Below are 13,412 nucleotides of genomic sequence, written 5' to 3'. Positions count from 1 at the left end.
GGAGTACTGTAGTTTAGAGAGAAATAGTTCCCTCTGATATAGAAACAACACAGCCCTAGCCAGCCGGCTACAGCAATACATGACTTTTCTTATTCCTTGCTGGGTGCAGGGAAGCGGGGCCGCCGAAACAGTGTTGGCTCCTTGGACAGCACAATGGAAGTAAGTCTGGTATAGACGGGGAGGGGGGACGGACGGATGGCTCTCATATCCCCCTTCCCCAAACTATAGTCTACTTCATTAAATGGCATGACGCTTCTGGATGTTTCTCAATACCCTGCATGGTGGTTGATATCGTTGTGGATTGAAATGACAAAACGTGCATGTGAGTGCCTCGCCAGTTGCTGGTAGCACTAAAATAGAATTCCAATAAACTCACAGTGCTGGGGAACCTACTCTGAAAATGTAGTGTACCAATCTACCAATTACTTCCCACTGGTAGAAGTAAAGCCTCCTTTAACAATTTACTCAACTAAAGTTAATATCTAAATTTGAAATGTTATAGACCACAAAATTCAAGAACAGATGACTCTATAATCAGAATGTGTAATGTGGCCTATTAAACACAACAACTATGTTTCAAGTGAGAATTAGGCAGATCTAATGCAGAGAGAGAAAGGAATTATTGCCTACTTCACCCATACTTAATTTTACTGTTGCAAAAACAATAGTGTGTAGTTCCAGTAGTTAGCTACACGGCTACATGGTAAAACAGTAGTGTGTAGTTCCAGTAGTTAGCTACACCGCTACATGGTAAAACAGTAGTGTGCAGTTCCAGTAGTTAGCTACACGGCTACATGGTAAAACAGTAGTGTGTAGTTCCAGTAGTTAGCTACACGGCTACATGGTAAAACAGTAGTGTGTAGTTCCAGTAGTTAGCTACACCGCTACATGGTAAAACAGTAGTGTGTAGTTCCAGTAGTTAGCTACACGGCTACATGGTAAAACAGTAGTGTGTAGTTCCAGTAGTTAGCTACACCGCTACATGGTAAAACAGTAGTGTGCAGTTCCAGTAGTTAGCTACACGGCTACATGGTAAAACAGTAGTGTGCAGTTCCAGTAGTTAGCTACACCGCTACATGGTAAAACAGTAGTGTGTAGGTCCAGTAGTTAGCTACACAGCTACATAGTAAAACAATAGTGTGTAGGTCCAGTAGTTAGCTACACCGCTACATGGTAAAACAGTGTGTAGTTCCAGTAGTTAGCTACACCGCTACATGGTAAAACAGTAGTGTGTAGCTCCAGTAGTTAGCTACACCGCTACATGGTAAAACAGTAGTGTGTAGGTCCAGTAGTTAGCAACACCGCTACATGGTAAAACAATAGTGTGTAGTTCCAGTAGTTAGCTACACCGCTACATGGTAAAACAGTAGTGTGTAGGTCCAGTAGTTAGCTACACCGCTACATGGTAAAACAGTGTGTAGTTCCAGTAGTTAGCTACACCGCTACATGGTAAAACAGTAGTGTGTAGCTCCAGTAGTTAGCTACACCGCTACATGGTAAAACAATAGTGTGTAGCTCCAGTAGTTAGCTACACCGCTACATGGTAAAACAGTAGTGTGTAGGTCCAGTAGTTAGCTACACCGCTACATGGTAAAACAGTAGTGTGTAGGTCCAGTAGTTAGCAACACCGCTACATGGCTAATCCCTGCCTTGATTTGAATTTAGTTCAACTACCACCAAGCTACTGCAAAATGGAGTTAAATTACACGTTGAACTATTTGTTTTTCACTACTCCCCAACACTGTAAACTCATTGATGTAAAGTGGTCTGTTTCTATGTTTCCTGACAGGCTGTGCATGGAGCATGTTATGATAATTGCATGTGGATTTTGTTATTTAACAGCCGTAGTCAGTGTCTGTATGTGTGTGATCTATCCACATAATGATCAAGTACAACCAGTACTTTAATGACTCTCCTACCTTCTCTCTCCTCGTCTCTTCTCTCTCCTCTTCTTCCTCTTCTCTGTATCTCCTCTCCTCTCCTCTCCTCTCTCCCCCCCCTCCGTTTCCTCCTCTCCACTCTCCCTTTCCCCTCTGTCTCCTCTCTCTTCCTCCCTCATCCCCTCTGTCTCCTCCTCTCATTTCTCCCCCTTCCCCTCTTGCTCCTCTCTCCTCTCCTCCTCCCTCTGTCTCCTCTCCCCTCTGTCTCCTCCTCTCCTCTCTCCCCTATCCCCCCTGGATCCTCTTTCCTCTCTCCTCCTCCCTCTGCCTCTCTCCTCCTCCCTCTTCCCCTCCTCTGTTTTCAGGGTTCCATCATTAGCAGTCCCAGGCCTCATCAGCGCCCCCACATGGCTGGAGGTGTAATGCCACCTGGCAGCTATGACATCCAAGACTACCGGCCTCACCGCCCCATCCTGAGCCCCGGAATGGGGGTGGGGGGTGGGCCGGGGCTAAATCACAATACCGCTACTGGGACGACGGCACTGGGTCCCAGCAGCGGAGACCGAGGGGGGACGGGAGCCCTGGGGAGCGGGTCTGGAGGGGGAGGGGGCAGTGGAGGCTCCTTCCTGGGTTCCCTGTTCGGGAGCAAGCGCTCCAACACCAAGCCCCCTGGTCCTCTCCCCTCTCTCCCCCCTCTCCTCCCACCTGGGCTGCCACACTACCCTGCACCTGTCCCCCGCCCACCACTGGCGGCCCGCCCCCACACTCCCCCTCCTCCCTCACCCACTCCGACACAGGAGGACCCTCCAAAATCCAGGCTCTGCACGCCCAATATTGCTACAACAGTACCGCAGGGCAGCAGCCTCCTCCGCCCTATCACCACCACCACCGCTACCATGCCCAGGCAGGGCCCGCTCCCAGCCAGCCCTCCTCCACCGCCCAGGGGGCCCCTGGGCCTCATATCCTCCACAGGGGCCCCATGGTAGGGGTCCCCAAGAGGCCGGACCCCGGTCCCGCTCCCTCCCACCCCCAGCTCCAACAGCTGTCCCAGGTTCAGCTGGCCCAGCTGCAGCAGCATGGTGTACAGTGTGTACAGGGCCCCGGTCCTGTTCCCTCCCAGGGTCACGGAGGGTGCTATACCAACATGGGGGTTACTATGGGGGTAGGCTGCCCCACTCCACCCCTTTCACCTCACCCCCCCCGCTCCCCGGGGCCCGCACCCCTTACCCTCTACCACACATACTCCACACACGGTCGGGGAAGAGGAGGAGGAGGCGCCAAGCTCCCTCTTACTCTCTCACACTCGCAACCCCACCCTCACGCCCACACCCACGCCCCTCATCGTACCGCTCTTACCCACAACCACAGCCCCCATCCCGGCCTGTCCCTCAGCCCCCACCCCGGCCTGTCCCTCAGCCCCCATCCCGCTCAACACCCCAAGCACCAGACTCACTTCATCTTCGCTGCCCCGCCGCCCCAGACCCCGTCGCCCGGCACATCCCCAGGCCGCCGCCCACGGCCAATACCACCCTCAATACCCCCGCTCTCCTCCATACCACCTCCCCTTCACACTCCCCTTTACCCCCCTTCCTCCCCCAATACCCCACTTACCCCTATCTCCCCTTACACCCACCCCTCCAGCACCAGGGAGGGCAGCAGGGGTCTGGCGGGGGCAACAGCAGCACGGGGACGGGCAGCACCACCAGCTCCAAGTCCAAGCCTATCAACCGCATCAGCACGGTGGTGTGAGTGTCAGGAGACGCAACAACCCTCCCAGACACCAGGGGGCACCGCTCGTCAGACTGAGGTCGTCAGACCAGGACAACTACAGGTTTAAGAGGGGCCACGCCCAGATCATCCAATATGGCCGCCGGCGCTCTGGGAGAGGCAGGAGGCGGTACTTGCTCAGGCTGTGTTACTTCCACCTCCGGTTCCCTCACAGATTCGCTTTCAGGTAGAGAGGAAGACATGAATGTCAGCTGCAGGATAATAAACTTCTTAACTGTTAGACCGAGAGGAAATTCCCCCTCTTTGGGCCGTCACAGGCAGGGCTACATCATCACGAGACCATGAGCCTCATGTCTTCTACACTGACACACTGAAGAGGGAGAGGATGACTAGTCAGCTGTTAGAAGAGAGAGGAAGACACTGACACACAGAAACTCCACAGACCGATCTGCATGAAGATATTCACATACGGTACCGAGGTTGATGAGGATGTGATGCTTCTGTGTCTCTGTGGGGGCCATGTTCTGCATGACCTCATCAATGACCTCATGTTGCCAGAGGAGGAGAATTATGATGACAAAGGGTGCCAAACCTGGTGAACCAGGAAGTGGACTGGAAGTGGATTGGTGAATCAGGAAGTGACATGGCCAGTGTCTGCCTTCTTACATATTAAAATCTCCATGTTGTTGTTGTTGTGTAATAAAACAGACATGTGTACTTTCAGTCTGGTTTCATAGACTAGACGTAATAAAGCGAACGTAAATCCGGGACACTCAAATCAGTATGATACGTTATGTTTGGTATGGTTACATAAGACAGGAGGTTACTTAAAAGACATGAACGAAAAAAGGGTAGTTGGTCAGGTGGATGGGTGGGCGTTGATATAACACAAACGTGTAGCAACACCAAGGTTGCGTGTTTGAATCTTATCACGGACAACTTCATTATTTTAGCAAATTAGCTACTTTTCAACTTCTTAGCATGTTAGCTAACCATAACCTTAAACATTTTAGCTAATCCTAACCTTAACCATTTTAGCTAACCCTAACCTTAAACATTTTAGCTAACCCTAACCTTAACCATTTTAGCTAACCCTTAACCATTTTAGCTAACCCTAACCTTAACCATTTTAGTTAACCCTAACCTTTAACCATTTTAGCTAATCCTAACCTTAACCATTTTAGCTAACCCTAACCTTAAACATTTTAGCTAACCCTAACCTTAACCATTTTAGCTAACCCTTAACCATTTTAGCTAACCCTAACCTTAACCATTTTAGCTAACCCTAACCTTTAACCATTTTAGCTAACCTTAACCATTTTAGCTAACCCTAACCTTAAACATTTTGCTAACCCTAACCTTAACCATTTTAGCTAACCTTAACCATTTTAGCTAACCCTAACCTTAACCATTTTAGCTAACCCTAACCTTAACCATTTTAGCTAACCCTAACCTTAACCATTTTAGCTAACCCTAACCTTAACCATTTTAGCTAACGCTAACCCTAACCATTTTAGCCAACCCTAAACTTCACCATTTTAGCTAACCCTAACCTTAACCATTTTAGCTAACCCCAACCTTCACCATTTTAGCCAACCCTAACCTTAACCATTTTAGCTAATCCTAACCTTAACCATTTTAGCTAACCCTAACCTTAACCATTTTAGCTAACCCTAACCTTAACCATTTTAGCTAACGCTAACCCTAACCATTTTAGCCAACCCTAAACTTCACCATTTTAGCTAACCCTAACCTTAACCATTTTAGCTAACCCCAACCTTCACCATTTTAGCCAACCCTAACCTTCACCATTTTAGCCAACCCTAACCTTCACCATTTTAGCCAACCCTAACCTTAACCATTTTAGCCAACCCTAACCTTAACCATTTTAGCTAACGCTAACCTTAACCATTTTAGCTAACGCTAACCCTTAACCTTAATACAAAATTACACATTTCTATGTTTTGTAGTAAAAAAGTGTTTCCAATGGCAGCATCGTGTGATTTTTAACCAATTAAGAGTTGGCATTGCCTACTAATTGTTAACAAATTGGTTGATGATGTCATTAGAAACACTTTAACCCTTAGCCTAGCTAACGTTAGCCACCTAGCTAATTATTACATAGGTTGATGTTGGGTTGGTGCTGGAGAGGTCCCTTTAACCCATAGCATAGCTAACATTAGCCACCTAGCTAATTATTACATTGGTTGATGTTGGGTTGGTGCTGGAGAGGTCCCTTTAACCCATAGCATAGCTAACATTAGCCACCTAGCTAATTATTACATTGGTTGATGTTGGGTTGGTGCTGGAGAGGTCCCTTTAACCCATAGCATAGCTAACATTAGCCACCTAGCTAATTATTACATTGGTTGATGTTGGGTTGGTGCTGGAGAGGTCCCTTTAACCCATAGCATAGCTAACATTAGCCACCTAGCTAATTATTACATTGGTTGATGTTGGGTTGGTGCTGGAGAGGTCCCTTTAACCCTTAGCCTAGCTAACATTAGCCACCTAGCTAATTATTACATAGGTTGATGTTGGGGTGGTTCTGGAGAGGTCCCATTAGCCACCTAGCTAACGTTAGCCACAACTAATAGGAATTTGTAACATATCATACCTTTAGCAAATTCTTTACATATTGTACGTTTTTTGCTTATTCACAAACTATCATGCACATTGTAATTTGTAACATATCATACAAAATGGGTGACGGACATCCACAAATTAATAAACACCATATGAAACGGAATATATCATACTAAATGGAGTGTCTCGGATTTTACGGACAGAATAATATGAAATACTCTTGAGACCAGGTTGGTACTTACACTGGTTGAGATCACAGGTCACAGGTCAAGTTGAATGCAGGTGAATTTTAAACAACTAATGTTTTGTTACCAACGAAACAAAAGTGGCAAAATGAAGAGAAACGCAACATATGCAGAAAGGTGTAAGAATTTAGATTTTTTTGTTGTAAAGATATGTAGGTTTGTAAAGAGTAACACTCCAGAAGTGTGTGAAAAGACCACCAGTGTGTTACTTGTTGACACTAGTGTGAATATGGCCAGCAGGGTTACTAACACACACACACATATATATATATATATGTAAATATATATGTAAATAAATATGTGTGTATGTATACATATATATATATGTGTATATATATGTGTGTATATGTATATATGTATATATATATGTATATATGTATATGTATGTGTACATATATATGTGTATATATATATATATGTGTATATATATATGTGTATATATATGTGTGTATATATGTATATGTGTATATATGTATATATATATATGTATACATACACATATATATATATGTAAATATATATATGTGTATATATATGTGTATATATATGTGTATATATGTATATATATATATATGTATATATATATATATATATATATATGTATATATATATATGTATATATATATATATATATATATGTATATATATATATGTATATATATGTATACATACACATATATATATATATATATATATATGTATATATATGTATACATACACATATATATATATATATATATATATATATATATATATATATATATATATATATGTATAATAGAGCATGTGAAACACTAGCATCATTCCAGGTATGTACCGATGTAAACCTTTGATGGACAGATTATTTTGCCTTCTGTCCCCGCTGTGTTGTCGAGCCAGCAAGGCCAGAGTCACGTCTACAGTTCCAGCATCATGCCATTAGGCCGTGGTTAAATCCGATCGCGCTTCGCCCGGCAATGTTCTTGCGTTCGCTAAGACTGCATTAACAGTAAACCGCATATGTCGGCTCAATCGGAAATTACCTACCTTTTAAAAAGGGCACTTTAGCAACCTTTAAATGGAACTTAGCCACCTTTAAATGGCGAAGGGATTGAATCCTGGCCTAAGTCCACTGATTAGTAGCTGGAGTGTCACGTCATAAACCTTCCCCAATGAGTGTTACTTCATAAAACCTCCCCAATCACTCGGGACATGACAAAAGATGAAATGACCAGTAGAACTATCAAATATTTGTGAAGTCATTTCTTTGAATATTACTTTCGTACCGTGGAATAAGCCAACCAATCTGAATTAATATATCTTGGGGCTCCCCCGACATAACAGTTTTAATAAATTGTATTGGAAGTTTGTGAATAACTACTATCCACGATCATTAGACTTTAATGTAAATGACTCTATATTCTTATATACATTTGATTGTACTTAAAACAGTGCAATTTTGTCCTTGGCTATCTGAATATTACGTTTCCACACTGACAATTAGCCATTGACATGGAATAACACACAAGTAGCAGTTTATGTATAGACTGTAGTTTTCACACAAAAAAAACCAATGCAATTGAGTCAGAATATGTGTAAAGTATATTACTGTAAAATACTGTCAAAACAATCCTTATTCATGCATTAGCTCCCTCAATACTTTCACTAATTCTATTAAAAAACTATTGTTAGTCAATGAAAATGTAACATTTTACACTTTATTTTATTTAATTTCCACTAATTGCTATGATTACTATATATTTTTTTACAATGCACCCAAGAAAAACTGCAAATCTAGAAAATGTTTTCCTTCTCAATATATATTGGTGTTTTAACTAACACTTTCTGTTTACTGTATAAAACAGGCTGCTTATAAATATCTATTTTTGGAGCAAAACAAATATAATCAAACATTATGTCCACAGGTCCTCCTCTTAGAAGAACCTCTTAGACAGAGATCGTACTTGAGAAGAACAAGTTTTCCTCTTAGACAGTCAGATCGTACTTGAGAAGGTTTTCGTGGTTGATGACAGAATTGTTAAGATTATCTACGACGACGCTGAAGATTCCTACTGATGCTACTATTGCTATTGTTGGTGTGCGTGTAACAGCTACTGCTAATACCGTTAACTATTGTGTGTTAACTAGTGTTTTTTTTTTTTTTAAATGTTGTATTGTGTTTTAAGATGCGATTTGTTTATTTGGTTGGTCAGGTAACCAATGGAACTTTTGGGCCATGTTCAGTTGCCAAACGTTATTGAATGTCGCAGATAGAAATGCCATTCATAGAGCCGCCATGATGCCTTATTCCACATACACTATCAGAGAGGCATTTGTCTGTTCTACATAGCATTATTTATATCTGAACGTTCCAAAACGTTGCATACTGTTGTCTGAACGCGCCCTGTATTTGATGTCAGTGTACAGTTACTCACTAGCCAGAGGCACTAATACCCGCTTGCTAAATAACCTACAGTAGGTGATCGTATTAAATAACTGGACTAACACACAACACACACACACACACACACACACACACACACACACACACACACACACACACACACACACACACACACACACACACACACACACACACACACACACACACACACACACACACCCACACAAACACACACACACACACACAGCATCTCCTTAGTGTGGAGGTGTTGCTTAGGTCATACATTTTGTAGTTTTGCACACAGGCCATCCGTTAGTGCCTCTCGTCCAATCCCACTGCAGTCCCGCCCCTCTTCCTGAATCCCTGCATCCCATTGGTTCCACTCTGCACCCCACTGGTCTCACTCTGCACCCCCACCCTGGACCCTCGCCTTTCCCTTCCCCAGACCGTCTCCCGCACCAGTACCCTCTCCCGCTTTCTGATTGGCTGGCCCAGGGCTGACTGAGACTCTGTTCTATAGCACAGCCTTTCATCTAAGACTGCTCTGCCCCCCCACCCCCGCACTTCAATGCATCCTGGCATTACACCCTCTGTACACCAGATGCTGTCATGCTCTGTGGGGAGGCTTATGTAAGATATAGGAAGGAGAGAGGGATAGAGGGATGGAGACTAGAGATCAAGAGACCATGGATCTAGGTTTTAAGTGGTCATTGTATTGATGTCTCTCGCTCTCTCTCTGAACAGAAATGAAACGTCTTCTCTATATGATATTGTGATTCCTGCATGTCTCACTGAATGGAGCTGTTTTACAAACATAATATCTATTAATAATAATAATACATGTACTCCGAAATGGACTGTAATTACTACGTGTCTGTAACTACACAGGAAATGGACTGTAATTACTACGTGTCTGTAACTACACAGGAAATGGACTGTAATTACTAGGTGTCTGTAACTACACAGGAAATGGACAAATAGACATGTAATGTTGTGTATATCTCGAGGGAGGAGAGGAGAGGGGAGGAGGATTGTAAAAGTCAACCGGAGAAGGCATTGTTTTAAATATATCTATGTATTTTTGCTGTATATAACATACAGTATGAATTTTGGTTTCAAATGAAAATGCAGATATATATATATATATTAAAAAAGTGAATATTTATTGCTCTCATAATATAAAACCTGTTCTTGCCGTTGGAAAAAATATAATGTTTGTGTTTTAATTTGTAACATCTGTAAAGAAACCAGGGTATGTACATGAAATGTGTGGAAAAGAGGACCAACCATGGTACGTATATAATTCCCAATGGTTACCGCTTTTCATATGGTCCTTCAACATGGATTTGGTTTTCAATTTACCAGCTCAATTGGATATTAACAGACCAAGTTATGGGGGTTATGTGTCTGTGACTGATATTAACAGACCAAGTGATGAGGGTTATGTATCTGTGACTGATATTAACAGACCCACTGATGAGGGTTATGTGTCTGTGACTGATATTAACAGACCCACTGATGAGGGTTATGTATCTGTGACTGATATTAACAGACCCACTGATGAGGGTTATGTATCTGTGACTGATATTAACAGACCCACTGATGAGGGTTATGTATCTGTGACTGATATTAACAGACCAACTGATGAGGGTTATGTGTCTGTGACTGATATTAACAGACCAACTGATGAGGGTTATGTATCTGTGACTGATATTAACAGACCAACTGATGAGGGTTATGTGTCTGTGACTGATATTAACAGACCAACTGATGAGGGTTATGTATCTGTGACTGATATTAACAGACCAAGCGATGGAGGGTTATGTGTCTGTGACTGATATTAACAGACCCACTAATGAGGGTTATGTATCTGTGACTGATATGAACAGACCAACTGATGAGGGTTATGTATCTGTGACCTGTCTCGTGAGGCGATAGTAAAATGCATTTCTAGAATCCTCTGTGACTTTACGTATAGTAGTAGAACAATATCATGTATTTAGGTCCTGACTGGTTCTCTTTCCAAGCTGTCTACCAAATCAAGCGTCAGCCTCTTCATTATGACATTGGGATTGACATTAGTCTCAGTACACGGTTACAACTACTGTATAATGTTGATATAACGGCTGGTCAGTCCTTAGCGTCCGTAGCTCTGTCTATGAATTTGAGAGTGGTTATATTTTCTCTGAGGCCCACATCGTTTTACCAACAAAACAAAAGAGACGGGGTCACCACTCTGTTAGCGTTTTTAATGAAGGATTCTAGTGTAAAAATACACAATAAAACCACCCCCCCCCCAAAAAAACAACAAGCATATCTTCAGAACAACAAAGCTGCACATCATACACTTTTAAACTATTCGTATTCATCAAACGTTGTTACGGACGTGGAGGTTTTGATCAACAAACGAACACCATGTACGTACTTATTGTCGTAAAAGGAAAGCTATAGTTGCACTGAGCAGACACTGATGTGGACAGAGATGACCACAGGAAACATTGAGGGCGGGATTCAATCTGATCTGCTTCGTCAATAATAGAGGCGGTCGGATTGAATCCTGCCCTGACGGATTAATTATTGAATTTATTTGACAATTTGTAAAACACACATGTATATTTAAGGGCGCTCCAGCCTGTTACGCCTCCACAGGGAATTTAAGAAAATCCTCAACACAATAAAGCTTAGGAGTATTTCCATTGGAGTCCTTGTGGTCCTAACGACTACTGCAGCTCCCACCCTGGCAGCTCCTACAACCCCATCCCCTGTCCTAATGACTACTGCAGCTCCCACCCTGGCAGCTCCTACAACCCCATCCCCTTTCCTAATGACTACTGCAGCTCCCACCCTGGCAGCTCCTACAACCCCATCCCCTGTCCTAATGACTACTGCAGCTCCCACCCTGGCAGCTCCTACAACCCCATCCCCTGTCCTAATGACTACTGCAGCTCCCACCCTGGCAGCTCCTACAACCCCAACCCCTTTCCTAACGACTACTGCAGCTCCCACCCTGGCAGCTCCTACAACCCCAACCCCTGTCCTAATGACTACTGCAGCTCCCACCCTGGCAGCTCCCTACAACCCCATCCCCTGTCCTAACCCTGACTACTGCAGCTCCCACCCTGGCAGCTCCTACAACCCCAACCCCTGTCCTAATGACTACTGCAGCTCCCACCCTGGCAGCTCCTACAACCCCATCCCCTGTCCTAATGACTACTGCAGCTCCCACCCTGGCAGCTCCTACAACCCCAACCCCTTTCCTAATGACTACTGCAGCTCCCACCCTGGCAGCTCCTACAACCCCATCCCCTGTCCTAATGACTACTGCAGCTCCCACCCTGGCAGCTCCTACAACCCCATCCCCTGTCCTAATGACTACTGCAGCTCCCACCCTGGCAGCTCCTACAACCCCATCCCCTGTCCTAATGACTACTGCAGCTCCCACCCTGGCAGCTCCTACAACCCCATCCCCTGTCCTAATGACTACTGCAGCTCCCACCCTGGCAGCTCCTACAACCCCAACCCCTTTCCTAATGACTACTGCAGCTCCCACCCTGGCAGCTCCTACAACCCCATCCCCTGTGTGCAAGCAGGTGAATGACTAATGAAACGTCTTTTACGTTTTTCTCTCCCTCTTTCTATCTTTCTCTCGCTCGCTCGCTCACACACACACACACACACACAATAAATACAACAAAAAGATTCTGGTAAATAGAATACATTCTTACTTCTGTACGGTTCCATTTTTTTCCAAAACGGTGTAGGTACTTTGCTACATCAAACAACCCTTCTCCTATTAGCTGTTGGAGAGCAGTCAACTGGAATAGACCAGGCACTGCAGTCAGCATCCCAAATGGCACCCTATTCCCTACATAGTGCACTACTTTAGACCTTATTCCCTTTATAGTGCACTACTTTAGACCCTATTCCCTATATAGTGCACTACTTTAGACCCTATTCCCTACATAGTGCACTACTTTAGACCTTATTCCCTTTATAGTGCACTACTTTAGACCCTATTCCCTATATAGTGCACAACCTTAGACCCTATTCCCTTTATAGTGCACTACTTTAGACCCTATTCCCTATATAGTGCACTACTTTAGACCCTATTCCCTATATAGTGCACTACTTTAGACCCTATTCCCTTTATAGTGCACTACTTTAGACCCTATTCCCTTTATAGTGCACTACTTTAGACCCAATTCCCTTTATAGCGCACTACTTTAGACCCTATTATCTATATAGTGCACTACTTTAGAGTACCTTAGTGTGTCTGGGCTACCTCCCCTTTGTCTCTCTTTCTCTGTGTCTTACTGTCTGTGCTTTAACCCTCCTCTCTTTCTTTCTCTCTTACACCCAATTCCCAAAAACCCAATTCCCAAAGACCCAAAGACCCAATCCCCAAAGACCCAAAGCTTGTAACTCACTCCACTGTATAATTATCCTCTCCTCATCTCCTCCTCTCCTCATCTCCTCCTCTCATCCTCTCCTCATCTCCTCCTCTCCTCCTCTCCTCCTCTTCTCATCTCCTCCTCTCCTCCTCATCTCCTCCTCATCTCCTCCTCTCCTCTTCTCCTCCTCTCCTCATCT

General features: G+C 43.9%; 1 protein-coding gene across 2 annotated transcripts in view; it reads left to right on the top strand.

The window, feature by feature from the left end:
• The window catches only part of LOC112235441 (IQ motif and SEC7 domain-containing protein 1-like), a 99,852-nt gene extending 96,986 nt beyond the window's left edge, over positions 1 to 2,866 (top strand). The window contains exons 13-14 of one of the 2 annotated variants that reach the window (XM_042299815.1): positions 110 to 159; positions 2,246 to 2,866. In XM_042299815.1, coding sequence (XP_042155749.1) covers positions 110 to 159; positions 2,246 to 2,866 — 671 coding nt within the window. The remainder of the gene's footprint in view (positions 1 to 109; positions 160 to 2,245) is intronic. The other variant, XM_042299816.1, reaches the window with a different exon arrangement.
• The last annotated feature ends 10,546 nt before the right edge of the window (positions 2,867 to 13,412 follow it).

This window comes from Oncorhynchus tshawytscha, linkage group LG16 (genome assembly GCF_018296145.1).
Source record: "Oncorhynchus tshawytscha isolate Ot180627B linkage group LG16, Otsh_v2.0, whole genome shotgun sequence".
NCBI classification, from domain to species: Eukaryota; Metazoa; Chordata; class Actinopteri; order Salmoniformes; family Salmonidae; genus Oncorhynchus; species Oncorhynchus tshawytscha.
Note: the sequence above shows the minus strand (reverse complement) of the source record. Positions and strands in the feature narration are given on the sequence as shown.